Here is a 22,086-nt window from a genome sequence, read left to right as displayed (position 1 = left end):
TGGACAACAGAGTAAGACTCTGTCTCAAAAAAAAAAAAAAAAAAGTGAGACACATCTAAGAATGTGAAGAAAAGTTTAGTTAAAATTCTGACTATACATTATTATAAAATGCTGTGATTTTAAAGCCTTACATAAGGCAAGTACATTTCAAGATTAATTGAAGAAAATGCCTTTTATGAGGACCAAACTAAGAACTAGTGATGTTAGCTTAATTTGTTAATGTAAAACAACTGATAGTAGAGGTCACTTGTTGGTGATGAAGGAGTAGTTGTATGTTATTTAAATGAGGTGCATTTCATTTCTATATGTCTCTTACGAAAGGAAAATTATCAACTACTTACTTTTCCTTGTCTTGAAAAACTATGGAAAAGTAGTGATTTAACTGCTCTTGAGCTCTTTCTTTGCTTTGTAAAAGTTACCTATTGCTTCTCTTTTTTTCTTTTGGGTTTTAAAACTTTGGAAACTTGTATGTGTTTTGTTTTTTTCTTCTTAAAATCAGAAATCTTTGAGTCTTCAACTTTTAATGACATGTCATAAATATGTGTGTGTTGTCTAATTCCATTTTCCTGTTCTTCTGTTATAGGGGGCTAGATTGCTGAAGGAGAGCCAGTTTCCCCAAAATTGGTAAGTACTTTCACTAGGTAGACATAGTATGCCTGATCCTGATGCTAGCTGTATAAGAATTCAAATATTGTGAATTTTTTTTTTTTTCGCACAAATGCTGTCTCTCAGAAATGGGGCTTTGCTGTTTACACTAAGTGGAAATGAACTGTCTTAATTTCACGTAGCTATATTTCAAATGCATTTGTGTTTCTGCTAATACAACTAGGCCTGCACGTTCCATCATTCGATAACCTGTTAAAATGTAAAAGTCCTGTTTTTCCAAAAATGTCCTTAATGCAATGGTTCGAGTTGAGAATTCAAAAGTCAAGAAATTCGAAAGTTCAGATTCCTAGCCAGGCCCAATGGTGTGTGCCTATAGCCCCAGTTACTCAGGAAGCTGAGGCAGGAGGATGGCTTGAGCCAGTTCAAGTTCAGCTTGGGCAACAAAACAAGACCCTCATCTCTTAAAAAAAAAGAAGATTAAGATTCCTGTAGTGTTTTATGTTACTTAATATGTTGTTATATTTGATGGCCTTAGTATGTGTGCAAAATGGCTTAGGTTAATTTAACTGTGGAAACTTGACTTTGAAATTTGGGACTAGTGTTTATTTACATTCTTAAACTTAATATTGGATTAGTTAGCCTCATATCTGATAGTAAATTTTTAGCGTGTGTTGTTTTATATAATTCTTCAAAAGGAAAAATAAAAAGAGAGAGAGAAATGTAATCATGTGGGGCATATAGGCGAACATTTTTTCCTAATATCTACTTTGATAGATTTTTTTAATGGCTGTTCATCACTCTTAAACATTTCTTTGAATGCACAGGGCAATCTAGTGACTCACCATCAAACAAATATTAACTTTATTAGGAGAGTATGTATTATGAAAAAATTAAACTCAAATAAGATAGCTGGAATAGGGTAGTCACCTAATGCAAGACTACTACTTTTAAAAAAAAATTTTAAATCCTCTCTCTCAAATAGTAATTAACTTGGTGGGTAGAGTAGATATGGCAGATATTTGGCCAAGGTTTCCTTTTGATAGTTTATGGTACTTGTGGTGTCTCTCTTCCTTTTGGGGACTGGGATTTGAACATGTTTCATGGAGGCACTTGTACTAGTTAATCCTTGCATTTACTACCTTTTTATTCTACTAGCCTTTCTCTCATTAAACCTTTTAAAATAAATAATCAAGATCCTATAGCTCTTTACTTTGACATGGGATACAATTTTAGAGAAGGGACCTTAACCCATTTATACCAGAGATTGCAAATTTTTTTGTGAAAAATCAGACCTTGGCGATGACCTTGAGCAGTAGGATATAAATAACTCCCACAAGCTTAGTGTTCCAATAATGGAACACTAGGTATAAATGAGTTAAGGGCCTTCTCCAATATTTTACCTTGTGTGGCAGTTTCTTCTAGATCCCTGGCAGGTTGTTATTCAGGTACATATTGAATACCACATTTTTTAAAAATGTAGCTCATCTTCTATAATGTATTCTGAGGAATTCTACTTCCACAGAAAATAAGTATTATTGAGGTGGGGTGGGGGTGGGAAAAGGGTTCTGTGGTCAAATAATTTGGGAAATGCTGCATTAAACAAAGTTAAACAGGTTTCTTTACTGCAGGACTTCTCAGAACCTTTAATATGCTAATGTGCATTGTGAATCTCCAAGAGGGGGATATGATATGCAGCATTCTTGAATACTTCTAATGACAGGGAGCCCACTACCTCATAAGGTAACCCATTCCTTTTTTGTACAACTCTTATCCTTAGTTCTTCCTTTTCCTTATATTGATCTGTAGTCTATCTCCCATAACTTCCACTTCTATTAAGTATTTATTGGTTATACTGAGACTACCACACCCACTTGCGTTATCCTTTGTGTGGTATATATTTGTAAGATTCTGGCCAGGCTTGTCTGGACAGTTTTTAAAAAATAGTCATTAAGTATTAATAACATTCTGGTAAATGTGACAACTAGTTCTAAAACCTTGGCCTCATTGTCACTATGCTCTCATACCCTACTCCCCAGCCTCCTCCATTTTCAATATCTGTGTATTTTAAAATTTACTTACTTTTCCTTTTGTTGGATGTGGTTGGGATAATTTAGTAGACATGCTTAATTTTCGTCAAGAAAGTTAGGAAATAGAAGAATGTGTGTATGCAGACAGCCTGGACCCCAGGAAGCAGAGGTAGAAACTGTATATTGGGCTGAGCACTGATGATGGTAGGGAGGGGTCCAGGACACTACATAGACTTGTGAAGGAGGGTGCTGTGGGGAACCCCGGCCTGGCCCGAGGCACCATAATGGCCTGCACATTGCAGTGGAGGTATGACCTGTGTAGAGATTCCTTTTTTAAAAAGTGAGGACCTGTCCCCAACCCCCTCCAAAACAAACAGAGATGAGAAAGATACTTTATACTCACATACATTCAGATATTTAGATATCATAAATGTAATGATATATATGCATATATATTTTTTGATTTAATTTAATAGGAAACAACATTATTAAATATAATTTAATAGTATGGAAATATCCAACAAGCTAAGGAGGTATTTGTCAACAGCTGTCGTACTGGGATTTGAACATAGTAACCTTACCAGATTCAGAGGGTTTGCCTCTAAAATCAGGGTTGCCAAGCGCTTTGTGCAGTAGTATTTTCTGTTCACCTGTGTAGTGTCATAAAAGAAACACCGTGATGAAAATAAATCAAGATGTGTTGAAAATTTGCTAAATGATAAGAAAATAGACATTATATTATGTTTTTTAATGTTGTCATTTGTATTGATTCATGTTAATAAATGTTAACGTTTTCATAAATAGTATTAAAATAATTTTATTTATTTATTTATTTTTTGAGATGAAGTCTCACTCTGTCGCCCAGGCTGGAGTGCAGTGGCGCTATCTCCGCTCACTGCAAGCTCCACCGCCTCCCGGGTTCATGCCATTCTCCTGCCTCAGCCTCCCGAGAAGCTGGGACTACAGGCGTCCACCACCACGCCCGGCTAATTTTTTTGTATTTTTAGTAGAGACGGGGTTTCATCGTGTTCACCAGGATGGTCTCGATATCCTGACCTTGTGATCCTCCCGCCTTGGCTTCCCAAAGTGCTGGGATTACAGGCGTGAGCTACTGCGCTCGGCCAAGAATTTTATTTTTTAGCATTCATGGTAATTTTAGCACTACCGCTAATAAAGATATTGTTTTATCTCCCTACGTGTTAGATACATAGTAAGAAGTAAGTATTTTGTACAAATTGAAACCTGATATTCAAATATTAAGCATGGGACAAGAAGTAAAGATACATAGATCTGTCAAGACCTTCTACTTTTTCCTATGTAAGAAAATGAATTAAACCTACTTTAAACATTGTGTCTGAGAATATAGATTAAAAAGCAGAGGAGCTTCACATCAAATAAATGCATGGTATAGAGAACGTGGAGTTGTCCTTTTTAGGGACAGTTTGGGGGCACACTGGCATGGACTTGTTAAAGAAATGTTGGTTGATGAGTCAAGTTTTGATTGGAAAAATGTTTCTGTCAACTCAGTAACATCCAAATCAGAGTTATAGCTTTCCTACGAGTTATTAGAATCATAATAAAATACTGCAGGTCACATACCTTCAAGCAGAAGTATACCCAGAGAAATAGAAGAACCTCCACAGAGAATTTGAGAACATAAAAGGCTACAGTCATGTAGCTGTATACTATGTAGAGAAGTTTTATTAAAAGTTCTGTATAGAGAAAAGAATTAAGTGTTTTAAAACCATCATAAAACTTTACAGTTTGCAAAAGGCTTTTCATATAATTTTGCCTTATTTAAACCACAACAGTCTTATGAAGTAGGTGATATTGTTTCCATTTTCCTGATTTACAAGCAAACAAACAAACCCCGAGGATGAGAGTAGTCACACAGTGAGTAAGTAGAATTAGCATTTTTGGTTTTTGGGGTGGTGAATGTGCTTTCCAGATATCATGACTGACCTTTTTAGTGGGATTTGATTATTGTTTTTGTTTGGTTTGTGTGTTTGGTTTTATGTTTTTGTTGTTGTTGTTGTTATTGGAAGGTTAGAGGCCATTAGGTATCAGAATGGTTTGACGTGTACAGTTTGGAAGATTGCATATGCTAGTATTTTGGGCTAGGCAAGTGACCTTGCTGATAGTGACTTGTAGAACTGTTGGATGGTTAGAGTCATTCATTATGCTGGAATACAGTGTGTTACCGTCTTGTGAGTCTGATGGTATTCACCTTGCAGCAACTGATTTATTATTTATAACTTGTTAGAATTGGTCAAAATATGTTAAATCATCTTTTACAAATGTAGCAAATAATTCTTTTGATGCTATAAACTGCCTCCCAGTGGTGTTCAGATGATGACTGCATGAGATGTCGAAGACTTCAAAGTATTTTTTCGGCTGGGTGTAGTGGCTCACACCTGTAATCGCATACTTTGGGAGGCTGAAGGTGGATGGATCACTTTAGCCCAGGAGCTCAAGACCAGCCTGGGCAACATGGCGAAATCCTGTCACTACAAAAAAGTACAAAAATCACCTGGGTGTGGTGGGCACACCTGTAGTCACAGCTACTCAAGAGGCTGAGGCAGGAGGATCATTTGAGCCCAGCAAGTTGAGGCTGCAGTGAGCTGGGATCGCACCACTACACTTCAGCCTGGGTGACACAGTGAGACCCTGTCTCAGGAAAAAATTTTTTCAAAAGATTCAGCATGTATTCGTAACCAGCCTGGGCAACATATGAGACCTCTTCTCTACAAGAAAAAATAAAATTAAAAAAACAAGATTCAACTTGTACCTGCCTTGTTTTTGTAAACTATAGATACATGTCTATAGTTTGTTTCTTTCTGCACAGACCAATCTCTTAAAATTACTATCCAGAAAGAGACCTTTCTGAAAAAAAGAAAAAGAATTTCAAATGAATCTTCTAATCCTTCATATGTTTTTCTACAACTAGTCCTAACTTTTTTAACCCTTCAGTTTTATTTTGAAATAAAATCAGTAATTGGCATTCAGAGTCCTTGCTGAATAAAACTTCATGCCTTTGTGTATCTCTAAGAAGCAGACAACAATCTGATGGAAAAAGTAAAAGCCATCAGCTCCTCATTAACTTGAGTTGCAGGCTTATTATTGTGTGAGGCACTCTTTGACATTTACAGTCTTCAGGTTAAACCCTGGTTTTAACTTTTTCTTTTCCTGAGCATTTTGTTTGATAGTATAACATTTTCTGACGCTTTATCTACAAATCCTTGGTTAATGTTTTCTTGTTTAAAAAGATGTGCATATTTTTTATGGAAAATTTTGAAAATATCAATACCCGAAAAAGAAGAAAGTAAATAATTGTCAGTGCTACTACCTAGAGATAACCATCAGCGAATTATAAAGTGGCACCTGACACAAATTCTAGACAGCTCAGAGTATTATTATTTTATAGGTCTTCAGTTTGATAGACAAAGCATATAATCTTAATTATATTTCTGTGTCTTAATTGATGATGGAAGTTCTTCATGTTTGTTGGTCATTCTTATTTCTTCTGTAAATTGTTTTTTCATAGATTTTTGTTACCGATTTGTGAGGGCCTAAATATATAAACTATATTAGCCCTTTGTCATGTAATGTAAGTTCTTCATGTTTTAACCTGCCATTCATTTCCAGAGTTTATGTAAATTGAGTTGAACTATGGTTTTATGTTACTATCAGTATAATGAAGTATGAATATTTGAAAAATACCTCTTCATCTTCAAAGTGATTCTTGACAGAAATTATAAGGAATCATTTTAGACACATTTTCTGGTAGAGCCTTGTAAAAATTAAAACCAAGTGTTGTTTTCAAGAACTGTAATATATAAGTCAAGAATTTGAGTAGGGAGATTATTTTGGTATTTAAAGTGGCTGTGTAGTTTTAACTTTAGTATTGCAGTTAGAGTAAGCTTACATGATAACAAAAATCTTGGTCTTAGTGACTTAATGATTCTGATATTGACTGATTGGTTATTATTCCAAATCTATTTTAAAAAATAGTAGCTAAAACTACCTAAATTTGTTCACCACAGTATGTTTCCCTTTCTAAATTATTAATATCTCCGCTAAATATACTGCCTTTTAAAATGTTTTGGTTAACATTATCATTATATAGTAAACTTTTCCTGTCGTTTGCAAATGTGAATTTAAAGGAATTTTGCACTTTTGGAATTTATTTTTTCTTAGGTTTGAGTATTTTGATGTTGTATAATCTAGTATATAAGCCCTAAGAGAGAGATTTCTGCTGATGTTTTATGCCTAATGAGAATAAGCAAATATAATGAAAACTCATATTCACAGGAATATATTCCCTAGTTAATGATTCCATTATAACTCTGTTAAAACAGTTTTCAAAGGGCTCTTAGAAAACTTACGTTGAATATAGACTTTACCCATAGGTAAATAATATTTAGAAGTATGAAGATCATGAATCTTACTGTATTGGTTTAAGGAGTAGTGGTTCCTCTAACTTTCTGATTGTTCTCTTCCCCAGTTTATATGAATGCTAAAAAGCTGCTCTAGCTACAAGTTTTATAGGTGCAAAGAAGAAAAGAAATTTGAAGTAAAATTTAAATTTATTCAGGCAAAAACAGACTTTTGCTTTGGCAGAGTACTAAAATAACGTCTAAGGCCACATTCAAAAATGGAAAAAAAATAATAAAGGATAAATTAGCCATTGAAATAATTTAAATTAGAGTAGTGATGATTGGAGGAGGATAGGAAGGTCAAGCTGGTTGTCACATGAACAGATTTAGACTTTTGACATTATCTCCACTTGCCAGTATATGTATAGTCAAAGAGATGACTGGCAAGCTTGAAAGATGATTTTCATTGTAAAGCTAGATGTGTGTTCCATTAGTAGACTACCTCAAGTTACACACGATAGATAGATTTTAAAATATCCACATCATAACTTTGTGATAGCACAGTTATATTGCATTGTATTTGTCTGTGTTGAGTATTAATTTGTTAAATGTAAATGTTTAAGTTATACCAGAATTTCCCCATTTTGAGTTTCTCTATTTTTTATGTAGAGTGAGAACCCATCCAAATGAAACTACCCTGGCATTCGTTAACCTCTGAGAAACCCCGAACTCTTCAGTCCACTCTGTGTGAAGTTTAAAAATGTGTGATACTGTTGTTATATGTCTCTTTCTGAGGACAGTGTGTCCTGAATTGTTATAGTCTCATTGAAGGCAGAAGTGATCTTATTCAGCTCTGTATCCTCAGTATGTAGGGATTAACACAGTGCTGAGCATGTAGTGGATGCTTAGATGTTTCCATGACCAGATTAAACCCTTTTTTTTGTTTTTCATTTCTTAGTTATTTGAAGTGTTCTTTAGAGGAATACTTGAAGAATTGTTTTGGGGAAAAAAGTCTCTTTGGGAAATTTCTTACTCTGCATTAGAGAATCAGATATTTTTTTACTAACATAATTTATTTGACATAAATATTATATTTGTTCCAAATGTAATGATCCAAAACATTTTACGATCTTTACAGCTGCAGTGAGAAGAGGAGTTTGTTACTTTAAACAGAGGCTGAAGAAACTATAGAATTAGCAGAGAAAGTGGAGAAGGTAGAGGATGGAGTTGCAGACTCTACAGGAGGCTCTTAAAGTGGAAATTCAGGTTCACCAGGTATGTTGTATTATTGGCTTCTCCCACATTGTTGTTAAGATTAGTAAACAAGCCCATCTCTGGTCTTTAGTACAGTTTTTAATAATCTTTAAGACAATTTTGTCCAAGAGTCATGTCGTTTGCCTTTTATCACTACTCAGCAAAGTCATAGATACTACTTTTAAGAACTTAAAGAAAGTATTCCTGACTTCCTTTCTAGAGAAAAGCACTGAAAAGATTTTTTTTCATATACCAAAGGTGTTAACAAAAAAGAAAGAAATCTTTTTTCTGCTTTTTGGTTCATCTGAAGGACTTTATTCATGTGATTTAACTTGCATGTTTTAAATAACAACATGTCTAACTCAACTACCATATGTACTAAAGTTTTTACAGATCATATGACTCAGCTTTATGCATTGATTCCAATCTTTCTTAAAGAAAATGTGATTATCTTCACAGATGTTTAAATTTCAGATTTTACAATTCTTATATTTTACCTCAGATACCCAGACTAAACAAACATTTAAAGTAACTATAAAAATGTATATATAAATAAAATATATTTTAAATACATTTGTAAAACAATATATTTTATGCATATAATAATAAAATATTAAAATACAAAGTATAATTTATATATGAATATATAAAAGTAAACACACATAACTACAATCAAGACAAAAAGCTATCTTTAAATAATTACATTTAAAATTTGTTATGTAAACAGAGTACCATTGTTTTATATCTTTCTAGACTTTAGCTGGACATCAGGCTGAAGACACACATACACATGCATGTATCTAATCCTTGGTACTCAAAAGTGGTAAAGGATGATGCATTGACTACTTTTGAATTTGTAACAATTGGGGATATGGGAGCGCAGAGAAGGATAAGTAAAACTACTTTTTAAAGGTGTTCTTAGGTATAGTTTCCTTTGATCTGAGTAGTCTAAGGTAACATTAACTTTTGAAATCATTGGGAGAATATCTTGGGCCTTTGATAACTACTAGATTTGCACATTGCTCAGAATTAGTGTGGGTGAGAACTTAAAGGAAGCTTCAAAAGCACCTGTTCAGAAATCCCTGCTGCTGCTCCGGATCTCGTTAAACTCTTGTTCCGCTGCAGAGTTGGCCCTGTGCACGTGGGCTTCTTTAAGTAGGCAATAAGCTGTGTACTTTTTTTTCTTTTTTTTAACTTTGCTTCTGGTACTGACTGAGGAGAGCAGAAATTTGTTACAAAAACAAGCTTGTCTTTTTCTGAGTGAAACTAGTTTAACATAGAGGTGTGTTGAATACCCAGTTTGGCTGAATGGCAAGTGATAAAAATTTAATTCACATTTGGTTCAAAGCTGACATCATCATAGAATGAATTTTGGGAGTACAGTAATCAATCTGAAATTTATGTGGATCAAGATTAATTTTATGATGTTGTGTGTGATTTTTGGAGATTTTTCTCCTCTAAGGAAGTATTGAGATGGCAAAGTTAACATTCTGCTTTAGTTCCTCCTCACAAGATATGAGCAAGTCTCCCAAATAATCCTATCTTGAAAGGCTCATGACCTAAATTAATTGAAGTTAATTACTAAATATTTTGTTTCATATTCTGAATTCAAGCATACCAATTTTATAAACATCACAATTATGAAAATACTTAATATTTATTATTCTGTTTTAAATCTAATTAAAATTTTAAATTTACATTTGTTGACTCAAAAGGGATATAGTTCCTAAAGTTATTCTAAACACTCTCTTACTATTCATATTAACTGTCAGCTTTGAGCATAAAATTAATAGCTTTTATATTCATCCTTTATTTATACAACATTTTGTTTGTGTGATAATAAACATTTATTTATATGCCAATAATATTTTAACAGAGAAAGCATATATTTCACTCCAGTTATATCTGTAATACTTTACTATTTTTGGAAAAGTAATTTATATGGTGTCACCTACACAATCATTGATCATGACAAATTGAGGCATGCCAGAAATGACATCAAGGTAGGGGTGTTGGTTACTAGGCTGAGACCAAAGCCAGAACATACATTTGACTAAATATTGGGACAAAAGCCACCCTTTGTTGCATTTCCAGCTAGGGAATGAGATTAGGGCTGAAATTGACCTTACTGGATAGAAAATGTGTTCTGAAACTACCTGGTATTGCTGTAGTTAAAGCATATTTTTGTTCTTTGTGTTTTTGTTACGAATGGGGAGATAGTTATGAAAGTAACAATGTACACATAGTTGATGTTCAATAGATATTTAAGTAATAATGTCCTGTGATGGACATCTCATCTTTTTGGGGAAATTATCTTTTCTCCTCCTCCTTTCTTTGACCTTATTTAGATTTGATGGAAATCACATTTAAATTTTCAGGGTATTTACTCCATATGGAATGGAGAATAGTATAAAACAGAGGTTAGCAAATTTTTTTGAAAAGGGACACATAGTAAAATATTTCTGGCTTTGCAGGTAATTTATGGTCTCTGTCACAACTACTATGCTCTGCAGTTGCATGTACAAAACAGCCACGGACAATATATAAATGAATGAATATGACTTTTTTCCATAAAACTTTATTTGCAAAAACAGTGGCGGGCCAGATTTCGCCTATGGGTTGTTCTGCTTACCTTTGGCATAAAGTATATCCTCAAGAAACATTGCCGCATTCTTGTGGAAAGTAACTTAACTTTGCTAACATGATGTCAGCTTAAAGTTACTAGGGATTTGGATGGTCCAGTAAGTTGCCCAGCTCGTCCTGTCCTACCCCTGATTGTCTAGAATGCAGTTTAACTGCTTATAGATAGAAAAGCTGGCTTATTTATTTCCTTTAGAGGTGAAGACTTCATGTAGTTATCAGTGAATTTTTAAATTCCAGTGTCTGGAAGAAAACCTTTTTCAGCTTTTAAAAGGTAACAGCATAGTAGCCAACCCTCTGGTAACCAAATCAAAAAGGAAAATCAAGAGCTTTTTTCATTGAAGAGTGTGGCTAGCATTAATGTAAAAATGTATATGTATAAAACCTTGTGTTTCAATTCCCTTAAACTCTTGGAATATGTATTGTTTCTCTTTTGTAGATTAAGACTAGGATATAGAAGAGCTACTACTATTAAATATGAAGTAGAATGTAGTGACACATACCTTATGTATTTGGAGGTCACATGGTTGGCAACCTCAGTTATGTAAAATGTGTCTTAGCACCAGGGAGAAAGACTTGACCAATTAGAATAAATGTCTGAAGTGATACACTAAAGATTATACATTTTACTAAAGGAGGATTTCTTAGATTATTACAACCTGTTCCCTCGTCTTAAAATTAGTCCAGTGAGTGTACCACACAGCAGGTCTGAAACAGCAAATTTGAGCTGGTTTCAGGGTTGTTAGAATAGTAGCAAGAGCTGGATGTGGTGTAATCTCAGCTACTCAGGAGGCTAAGGTGGGAGGATCGCTGGAGGTCAGGATTTCGAGATCAGCTTGGATAACATAGTGAGACCTCATCTCTTAAAAATATTTGAAAAATAAAAATTAGCCAAGCCTGATAGTTCAAACCTATAATCCAAGCTACTTGTGAGACTGAGGCAGAAGGATCGCATGAAGTCAGGATTTTGAGACCAGCCTGCATTACACAGCGAGACCTCATCTCTTAAAAATATTTTAAAAAACCAAAAAACAAAAACCAGACCTGGATATGTTGATGCACATCTGTAGTCCCAACTACTTAGGAGGATAAGGTGGGAAGATTGCTGGAGCCCAGGAGTTGGGGGCTGCATTGAGCTATGATTGTGCCACTGCACTGCAGCCTCGGTGACAGAACGAGATCCCATCTTTAAAAAAAAAAAAAGGAATAGTAGCAAAATGTTCTGGCTGACTACTTGACGTTAAGGAGTGGACTGGAAAACTACAGTGTGGATTTAAGAACTTTAAAACATTGTAGTTTGGTACCTTTTTTGTAAGGACCCTATTGTTTATAGTTTAGTATATTAATATAATCATTCCTCTAAGTATCAATAAAAGCTTGATTTTTAAATTTTTTTTTCTTCTTTTTAAGAAGTTAGGGTGGGTGTGGTGTCTCACACCTTAATCTCAGCACTTTGGGAGGCTGAGGAGGGAGGATTCCTTGAGACTAGGAGTTCAAGACCAGCCTGAGCAACATAACAAGACCCTGTCTCTACAAAAAATTAAAAAATAAGCCAGGTGTGCTGGTGTGCACCTGGAGTCCTAGCTACTCAGGAGGCTGAGGTGGAAGGCTCATTTAAGCCCAGGAAGTTAAGGCTGCAGTGAGCCATGATCACAGCACTGTGCTCCAGCCTAGGTGACAGAGGAAGACCCTGTCTCAAAAAAAAAAAAAAAAAAAAAAAGGAGTAGTTAGATAAATATATAGTATATTTTAGAAAGGTTTTATTTTACAACTGAACAATTTAAAAGTGCCTTGTCACCAAAAGAGAGTGACAAATTTTTCCATTACCTGAAAAATTGACTTGGGTAATAGCTTATTCCCAGATACTTTAGGACTTCTGATGCTCCTTTATCCTTCAAATTCTTCTGTCTATGGTTATTGTTACCTTTGGGCAGCAATGATTTTAGAAGTTGGGTTAGGTCAAAAGACATTCATTTTTCTTTCTTTCTTTGTTATTTGTTTGGGCTTCTGTTTTCCCTAGTAAAGATCTTTTCCATTCAGTATTGGGTAGCACTCTCTTTCCCAGAGGAATCGAGTTAGATAGAATTTTGTATTGTTCCTGCACTTCCTTGTTCTCAAATACTGAGCATCACTGCCCCACTGAACTTGTCATCCCCTGCACCTAACTCCTTCTTGAGAGAAGACTGTGGCAAAGTCACATGGGACACTACGCTTCTTCAGTGGTAAGAACCAAACCAATAGACCTGCCAAATCTGTACTTTGCTCTGTATGTAAACAGGCCGGTTTTGTGTGGGGCCAGCTTCTTTCCAGGCCCTGTTTGGGACTCCAGACATTGACAGCATTTGAAAGGGATGTTTGGCTTTTGGAGCATCCAGCTTGTTTAAATTCCTTTTGGAAGCCATTGTCGCCCATCTCTGTCCAGATTTAAAAATCAGGCACTTTTTCATTTCAAATATAAAGTGGTGGTTTGATTTTTGTATTGAAGGAAGTGTCTCCTGAGCCTATTACATGCATCACAGAAGGTTTTAGTCTGTTCTGATTGTGGTGTTGCTCATTGTTTTGTGTTAACTTAAAATCCTAGAATTTTTGGTCCAAACCTGATTAGCCATAGGGAGTTAATATGTAAGACTAATGGCTCTTTTTCTCTCTTTATTACCAGAAACTGGTTGCTCAGATGAAGCAGGATCCACAGGTAAACTATTTTTATTCATGTAATTGTTAAATTTAAAAATAATTTAAAATAAAATCACCATAAAATACTTAAATATAGAAGGTACTTAACTTTTAAGAATTACTTCATTTCTAATAGCAATTATTTTTAATACATTGATCTTCAGGTTTTAAGGGTTTAGAAAAATTCATTCTATTTTAATATAGCTATTATTTCATTTTTGTTACTATTATTTTGGTTTTATATTAATTGGTTTGAGTATTTTGGAGAAAAATATTAAGTTAATACTCATCATATAGCTTAAATTCATTTCCATAAACCCACTTATTCAAAATCAGAGTTTTTGAGGCTTTCTGTCATAATATTGGTGATCATGTAACAGAATTGTCTTAACCTGAAGAATCTGAGGTGGGCAGGGCAGTAACTTGTTGGACAGCATTGTGGGTGATCTCATTGGAGAAGCCTTATGTCAAATACACTAATAAAAAAGTCCACATGGAGTAAACCAAATTCAATAGATGGGGAGGATGTGTTCCCTAACACTGACAGAAGACCAAGCAGGGTAAATTGAAATAATTGTATGTGAGACAAATCAAGTAAAAGCAGTCTCTCATTAGGGTGGTGTTCAGTCTGCTAGTAGGCTGTCCTGCTACATTAAGCATTTGAAAACTTTAATTTTGGAATTTTTTGCCTACTTTAGTAAAAGGCAATCATGCTCAGTGTATCTCATCTAAAATAGTATTCTTTTTTTGATTCCTAGAATTTTAGAACTGAGAAAATGCCCTGGTAGTCAGTGTGTTAATTTGAATGATGTAGTGTTAAGGCAGTTGCAGTACTGACAGCTTTTCAGATCTAGGCTAAAATAACAAATGTACTTTGCTAAATAAGGGAGAGGGCAAGTGGGGAAAAACCTCTTATCTTTGTTGATAATGCTGTAAAGCATGTAGTGTATGCATACTTATAACCTCCATTTTCCTACTTTTGTGTGATTAGTGGAGCTTTGGGTTTTCTGTTAATGGATACTTTCTGTAAAGAATAAGAATATTTTAGTGGACAGGTACTCTTACAGTGTAAGATGCTCAAATATAAAACTTCGTGTAATTTAAAACAGTTGCAGAGGAGCTGCTTGTGTTTCGGTGAGAGGAGCCTATATTTAGGATCTGTGCATTAGGTGATGGTATTATGGCTACAGTGTAATGCATGACAGATTTGATTGGCTGAATGCTTCAGGTTGCTTCATCATTTGTAATACAGTATGCATAGTCTTCCTGCTACTATTCTGTTAACAAATGAACTATCTTTCTCACAGATATTTTTTCTTTCCAATCAGAATGCTGACTTAAAGAAACAGCTTCATGAACTCCAAGCCAAAATCACAGCTTTGAGTGAGAAACAGGTAGGGGAAAAGGGGAGGGGGACATATTTTTAACATTGTGTTCTAAAGATATGTCTGCTCGAGGCTTCTAAGAGAACTGCTATTTTTCCTCATGTGTGAAAATAAGTGTGGGCAGCCAGACTTGGTTTTAATTTTGTTTGAGCTCTGTTTATCTATTTTTATTTTTGGTTGAAATCAGTCTCTAGAGTATCCCATGGGTATATGTTACTGGCAAATACCTAAAAGCAATGTGGCAGGCTGCCGTTAACTGTGTTAATTAAACTCTATAGTTTACCCATAGGGGATGGGGTAAAGGCAGTTAGTGAGAATAGGTGATAGAGAATCTTGTAGGTGCTGAATGTACCTTGTTACCTGTCTTAAAGCCTTGAGCTGACATTTAACTTACTGTGGAGAGAATTTTCTTGTAAGTAGATTGCTCTAAATGTAGGTCTCCCATTCTAAGTATGGTCATGCCTTTATGTTAATCTCTATTAGATATTGACCTACTATTACGTGAAAAAACTTATTAGACTTATTCTATATAGGGCAGGGCAGGAGAAGAACATCTTGCTTTTTTCCAAGGACACCAGGAAAATATTCTTTGGAATTTTTTGTATGATGACCTCCACTTTACCAATTCAGGCAGTGCCTGCCACCAGGTGGAGTGTGGCAATTGATAGAGCTATAAGTAAATGTTTATGTAATCCCACGAAGCATTTGTTTTCTTGTTTCTTCCCCACCACTCTCCCTCTGGTTAGAAAGAGTGGTTTTCTGTCTTGGAGGAGGTAAATGTATTAATCAAAAGAATAAGGTGATTTGCAGTTGATATTTCATGCCAGTGACATTTTATTGAAGATTTTTGACTAAATAGTTCTAAATAACTGATTTTTATGTTGTTATTTGATGTTATTTAGTGAAATAATAACAATGAGAATAATTTATTCCTGGAGATTTTTTATTGTGTTTTCTATTGTGGTTTCATTTAACTGAGGGGAGAAATAAACTTTGAGAACTATGTGGAAGAGATGTGAATCATTAATGTTTCAGAATAGAATCATCTTCCAAGCTGAGTGAACAACTGCTTTATATTCTTCCCTCCTATTCTTATGCGTCCCCATCTTGTCTTCTCCACAGACAGGAGGTATTTTAGATTAGGGAATTGCCAAACTAAAATTGGGAGGAGGTGGGATGGTGGAGAACAATTTGTAAGAAAAAATATAAACAGAGTTGGTTAGTATGTATTTGGCTCTGAATGTGATTCAGTTCTCTAAAGTCAACATGATGTGTGTTAGTGAAAGTGTTCTAGCTTTAGAATTCTGTTAGCACTGAGCCTCCTTATAGTTTCAGGGTTAGTTTGACAAGACGCCAATGAATGACTCACATTTGCTGAAAAATTCACGTGTTCCAGCAGGGAAAGAAGGTGAGAACTGATTAGTGGAGTAGGGGTTGGGGGATGCTATTGCAAAGTTAAGGTAACTTAAGACTACATTTGGGGAAAGTGGGACAATTGTTAGAAATTTACATCTACTCGAAATTTTTGTTTGTGAGAACTGACATAGATTTGGTTTATTCTGTAACTTTTTATTCTTTAATCTTTTTTCTGTTAGGGACCTTACTGAATAGAAAATTGCAACTATCTATGTTAAGACATTTCATCAAGTGGCAAGCTCTAATTGTTCTCTGAACTAAGTTTGCATTTCAGAAATTGGAATTTTAAAAAATGTCTAACATCAGGAAAACTTTAGGTATACAAAGTAAATAAAACTAGAGTTAGAAACTGAAATCCAGTCCTGCAATTTTTATATTTCCTTAACTGTTAAAACAACCTTCTTGATGGAACAGAAAAATATCATTTTTAGGTAGGGTGATACTTGATGGAAGCACAGCTGTAAAGTTCAAAAGCTCATCCCTCCTCAGACTTACTTTCAACATGTGATATTACTGTTTAGTTTAGAATAGTTTTATTGGCCAGGCGTGGTGGCTCATGCCTGTAATCCCAGCACTTTGGGAGGCCAAGGCGGGTGGATTTCCTGAGGTCAGAGGTTCGAGACCAGCCTGGCCAATGTGGTGAAACCCCATCTCTACTAAAAATACAAAAATTAACCGGGGGTAGTGGTGCACACCAGTAGTCCCAGCTACTTGGGAGGCTGAGACAGGAGAATTGCTTGAACCCAGGAGGCAGAGGTTGCAGTGAGCCAAGACCGTGCCACTGTACTCCAGCCTGGGTGACAGAGCGAGACTCTGTCTCAAAAAAATAAAAGTTTTATTTTAGAACAGTTTCCTAATGCTATATGCCCTTTTTGCCCCCCGCTCAAAAGAGCCACTTATCCTCTGGCAGAACCTAACCAATTTTCCTTCCACTTTAATAACTAAAATCTGAATTACCTTATCCATATGACTAATATGTTAACATTAATTTTTTTGTTAGAAAAATTTTAAATACAGAAAAGTTTGGAGAATAATGGCATATTTCACACTTAACTCTTTGTCGTTTTTGCTTCCATTCTTTTTCTCTGTGCATTTTTCTGTAATCATTTTTTCAATATTTATTAGAATACTTTAATTATACAAATAATGGACTCATATATTCTCTTCTTTTATTAAAAGTTGCATCTGACCTCCAAAGTCATGAGCAAAAAAAAAGAGAAAGACCATTGCAGATAGTCACTATTTCTTGCAGTAGACACTAGTTCTTATTCACTGTTGCCACTTCAATCTTTGATACTTACTCAGTTTCTTCCTTAAAACTATATAATCGTATGCTCCATTTGGGAAAATACAGCCTTTAGTGAGCATCCTTCATGGCTAAAACTCAGTGAATTTCACTGAATTCTTGGTTGGAAGGTTCTAGTGCTTTTAAACTGTAACTTGAGATTTCTGGAAGAAACTCTGGCAGATTTCTAAGTCAGCTTCTTGACCTGCTTTCAATTTGTGGCGGACAGTTTTAACTCAGAAAATCCCTGACTTGATTGGCTAAATAAATTATATGTTATATAGCCATTAAGATCATGGTTTTGGAAAGTATTTTAATGTACAGGAATGTGCTCTGAAATAATAAGTGAGAGAGTATACACAACTTTATGTGCATTACAGTCCCATTTTTATGTTTATTTTGTGTATATATGTATGTGGGTGTGTAAATGTATGTAAAAACAGTGTCAGTATAAGATATTGGAAGGTGGTTAAGTTTACAGGTGATTTATTTTTTCTGTATACTCTTATGTATATTTTCTAAATGCTCCACAATAAATATGTTTCACTTTTAGAATCATAAATAGACGAGAAAGATGATGTAAAAAATTTTTTAACATCAAGCTCTTGTCTGTTTCAGGCATAGTTCACATTTTAAAATCTAATGACATTCTTCTCATGGTATTAAATACATGAACCACGTTAGTCAGAGAATCCAACTTTTTTTTTTTTTTTTTTCCGAGACAGGGTCTTGCTCTGTCACCCAGACTGGAGTGCAGTGTTGCAATCTTGGCTCACTGTAAACTCCACCTCCTGAGTTCATGCCATTCTCCCACCTCAGCCTCCCAAGTAGCTGGGACTACAGGTGCCCGCCACCACATCTGGGCAATTTTTTGTATTTTTAGTAGAGACCGGGTTTCACCGTGTTAGCCACGATGGTCTAGATCTCCTGACCTTGTGATCCACCCACCTCGGCCTCCCAAAGTGCTGGGATTACAGGTGTGAAGTAATGCTGAAGTATGGAAGCAACTATTAATTTCTTTAACAGGATTCACTGTCATTCTCACTCCCCACACCCTTATTTTTTGATAGGCTATGTGGTCTTTTATGGAGATATTCCGATATGGAGCCAAAGTGCTTAGTTGCTCTAGTTCTGTGCTTTCATTTTAATTCCTTATAGAGGCAATCTTAACATCCCAAAGTTTGTTGCTTGTTACTGTGGTGCTTCAGGGTTAAGCCTTCGTGGTTGCAGCTTTGGTTTCCCCCGCCTGAACAGTTTGCTATCCTGTCTCCTTTTACCTGGTGGCCTCCTAGTGAGGTTTCATGTCATAGCTTAAATGTCATTTCCTCAGAGGAGCTATCCCTGACACTCCTTCCTCTAGTCAAAATCAACTGTTTCTGTTATCTCTCATTGAACCATACTTTCCCTTCATAGTTATTCTATCTAGGATTATGTTCAGTTGTGAATGACTGAAAACCCAAAATGAAAATGATGTAAACAGAGAAAACTTAATTTCTCTCTCATCTAAAAGTTCTGTAGGTCCCCCTAGGGCTAGGACTGTGAAGAGTGGTTGCATGGTGTCAGGGAACCCAGGTTCCTCCTATTCTGTTGCTCTGCCATTCTCAGCATGCAGCTTTCACATCACAGTCCAAAATAGCTGCTCCATCTGGTAAGAAGGGGGAGAAGCAACAAAGAGCAAGCCCTTTATTTTTTAAGGATGTTTTCTTTTTCTTTTTTTTTTTTTTGAGACGTAGTCTCGCTCTGTCGCCCAGGCTGGAGTGCAGTGGCCGGATCTCAGCTCACTGCAAGCTCCGCCTCCCGGGTTTACGCCATTCTCTCGCCTCAGCCTCCCGAGTAGCTGGGACTACAGGCGCCCGCCATCTCGCCCGGCTAATTTTTTGTATTTTTTTAGTAGAGACGGGGTTTCACCGTGTTAGCCAGGATGGTCTCGATATCCTGACCTCGTGATCCGCCCGTCTCGGCCTCCCAAAGTGCTGGGATTACAGGCTTGAGCCACCGCGCCCGGCCAAGGATGTTTTCTAGAAGTTGCATGCACCACTTCCAGTTAGATCCCATGGGCCTGAACTTAGTCATATGGCCCCCGCTAGGAGCAAGGAAGTCTGGAAAATGTAGGTAGTTTATTGCTTGTGGTCGTGGCCAGATAAAATTCAAGGACTATTACTGAGTAAGAATTGGGAAATAGCTACTGGGAATAATTAGCATTTTCTATTACAGTAGCATATCTGTATCTGTAGCATTACTGTTTTTTAAATATCTGTCTTCCTCATTAGATTGTTAGTTTCAGGAAGGCGGGGAACATGTTTGTTTTATTTGCTTTTTTATTCCTAGTATAATATTTAGTATAATATTTAACATAGAATGATATTAACACAGAAGAGGCACTTATATTCTTTAAATGTATTATTTTATCCACCTGATCTTTTGCTCTGCTTATATCATAATTTTTTTATAGAACGGTGTGTCTTGCTTTTTATGCTTTTTAAACCTAACTTATGAAAATCTTCTCAGATTTTTGAGTGTTCTTTGAGAGCATGATTTTTAACAGCTTTAAATTTTAGTGTAATTCGCTATATCATGATTTTAAAAACTATTCTTCTCTTGATGATAGGGTATTTCCAGTTTTTTTGCTATTATCAATATTGCTTTGATAGATATACCCTTCTATATGAATGCGTGTTTCTCTCTGATTGTCTTAGGAGAAGTTCCTAGATGGGTGATGACTACGTGTATTGGTCACCTATTGCCCTAACAATTCTGCATCAGAAACTAGTTTGTTGAGTGGCTTTCAGCACTGCCAGTACTTATACCTAACTGGTCAAAGATCTGATTATCTCTTTAAGAAAAATAAGCTTGATGAAGTAACTTACACTTTAATAATGTACCATATTGTTTGTTATAGGGCATTTAACCTAAGTGTTTATTTTCACACTGGGTCTGTAGGTCATCTGGGGTTCTCCTGATCTAGGCTGTACTTGGCCAGGCACCTCTGCTTCAGTTTGTGGGCTGACTGAACTTGCCTTCAGGCTGCAAGTTTGGTTAGGTCTACTCTAAATGTGTTCATTCTGAGGCCTTGCATGAAGGGACAGCAGCTACCTGGGGTGTATTCATTTCGTAGTTTACCTAAGAGCACAGGAAGCAGGCCAAACTACTAAAATACATTTTAAGACTCTGCTGGCATCAGGTTTGTTAACATTTCATTAGCCAAAAGAAGCCACATGGCCAAGCCTTGCAAAGTTATATGACAAAGGGTGTTGTGAATGTATAATTTTAAAACAGAGAGGATATGGAAATTGAAAACAGTAATTCATCTACTGCACTTGGTCTAAAGGTATAAAAAAAAGCTTTTGCTACATAAAAAAAAAAAAATTTTTAACCAAATATCTCCAAATAACCCCCAGAAAAGGCTGTATCACATTAATAGCATATATTGAGAATAAGTGATTTTCCCCAGGAGATACTATCTGTCACAGGAGAAAAAAAACACTCTGCTAATTTGGAAGATGTACTGATTTGTATTTGATGCTTATCAGGAAGTATATTTTTAAAAGAATTTGCCATTTGTCCATGGCACAAATCTATTACAGTATTACATAGAATTATCTTTTGGTTTTAAATTTTGTTATTCTTTCACACCTTCTTCTATTTCTTTTTACTCCTTTTTAGAGAGATAGACCCTTCTGTAGTCATTGATTTTTTCTGTAAGTTTGCTTCTCTGACTCTGTTTAAAAATTACAGTCACCTGGCTGGGTGCGGTGGCTCACAGCTGTAATCTCAGCACTTTGGGAGGCTGAGGTAGGTGGATCACCTGAGGTCAGGAGTTTGAGACCAGCCTGGCCAACATGACGAAACCCTGTCTCTACTAAAAATAGAAAAATTAGCCGGGTGTGGTGGTGAGCACCTGTAGTCCCAGCTACTTAGGAGGTTGAGGCAGGAGAATTGCTTGAACCTCAGAGGCAGAGGCTGCAGGGAGCCAAGATGGTGCCACTGCACTCCAGTCTGGGCAACAGAGCGAGACTCGTCTCAAAAAAAAAAAAAAATTATAGTCACCATTTCTTACAGATCTCTTCAACATAATACTGGATGAAATACTTTTCTGGGTTTAGTAAGTTCATCTTGCCATTTATGGCATCATTCTCAATTTTAAGTTTGAATATATTTTAATACGAGATTCTGAAGCTTTTGGGAAAGAAGTTTCTGTCCCTCCTATTACTAGTTACGTTTCTGATGCATAGAACAACGTAATTTAAGCTAATTAGGTAACTGAAACAAAGGACTGGGTAGGGATGGGGGAACCAGAAGTTTGATTCTATTCCCGACTCTGTAATAGTCTTGTTGATAGATTTTCATTATTGAATAACTTAATATGTCTTTTTCCATATTTGCGGAATGTTTGGATTATGCACTGAGGAGTTAATGCATGTGTA

The 22,086-nt window shown here is 35.7% G+C and overlaps 1 protein-coding gene across 21 annotated transcripts in view; it reads left to right on the top strand.

Annotated features, from left to right (window-relative positions):
- The window catches only part of PHF21A (PHD finger protein 21A), a 195,063-nt gene that overhangs the window by 29,186 nt on the left and 143,791 nt on the right, over positions 1-22,086 (top strand). For 10 of the 21 annotated variants that reach the window (XR_004053444.1, XM_030917174.1, XM_030917176.1 and 7 more), the window contains 5 exons: positions 584-624; positions 2,235-2,346; positions 8,148-8,284; positions 13,563-13,595; positions 14,905-14,970. Coding sequence is in view for 18 of the 21 variants with exons in the window: in XM_030917174.1 (XP_030773034.1) it covers positions 8,231-8,284; positions 13,563-13,595; positions 14,905-14,970 (153 nt within the window). In the remaining 3 variants the exon portion in view is untranslated. Of the gene's footprint in view, positions 1-583; positions 625-2,234; positions 2,347-8,147; positions 8,285-13,562; positions 13,596-14,904; positions 14,971-22,086 lie in introns of those variants that run through there. The other 11 variants (XR_004053445.1, XM_030917175.1, XM_010371053.2 and 8 more) reach the window with 2 other exon arrangements.

Source organism: Rhinopithecus roxellana, chromosome 15, assembly GCF_007565055.1.
Source record: "Rhinopithecus roxellana isolate Shanxi Qingling chromosome 15, ASM756505v1, whole genome shotgun sequence".
Taxonomy (NCBI): Eukaryota; Metazoa; Chordata; class Mammalia; order Primates; family Cercopithecidae; genus Rhinopithecus; species Rhinopithecus roxellana.
This window is presented reverse-complemented; position numbering and strand designations above follow the sequence as displayed.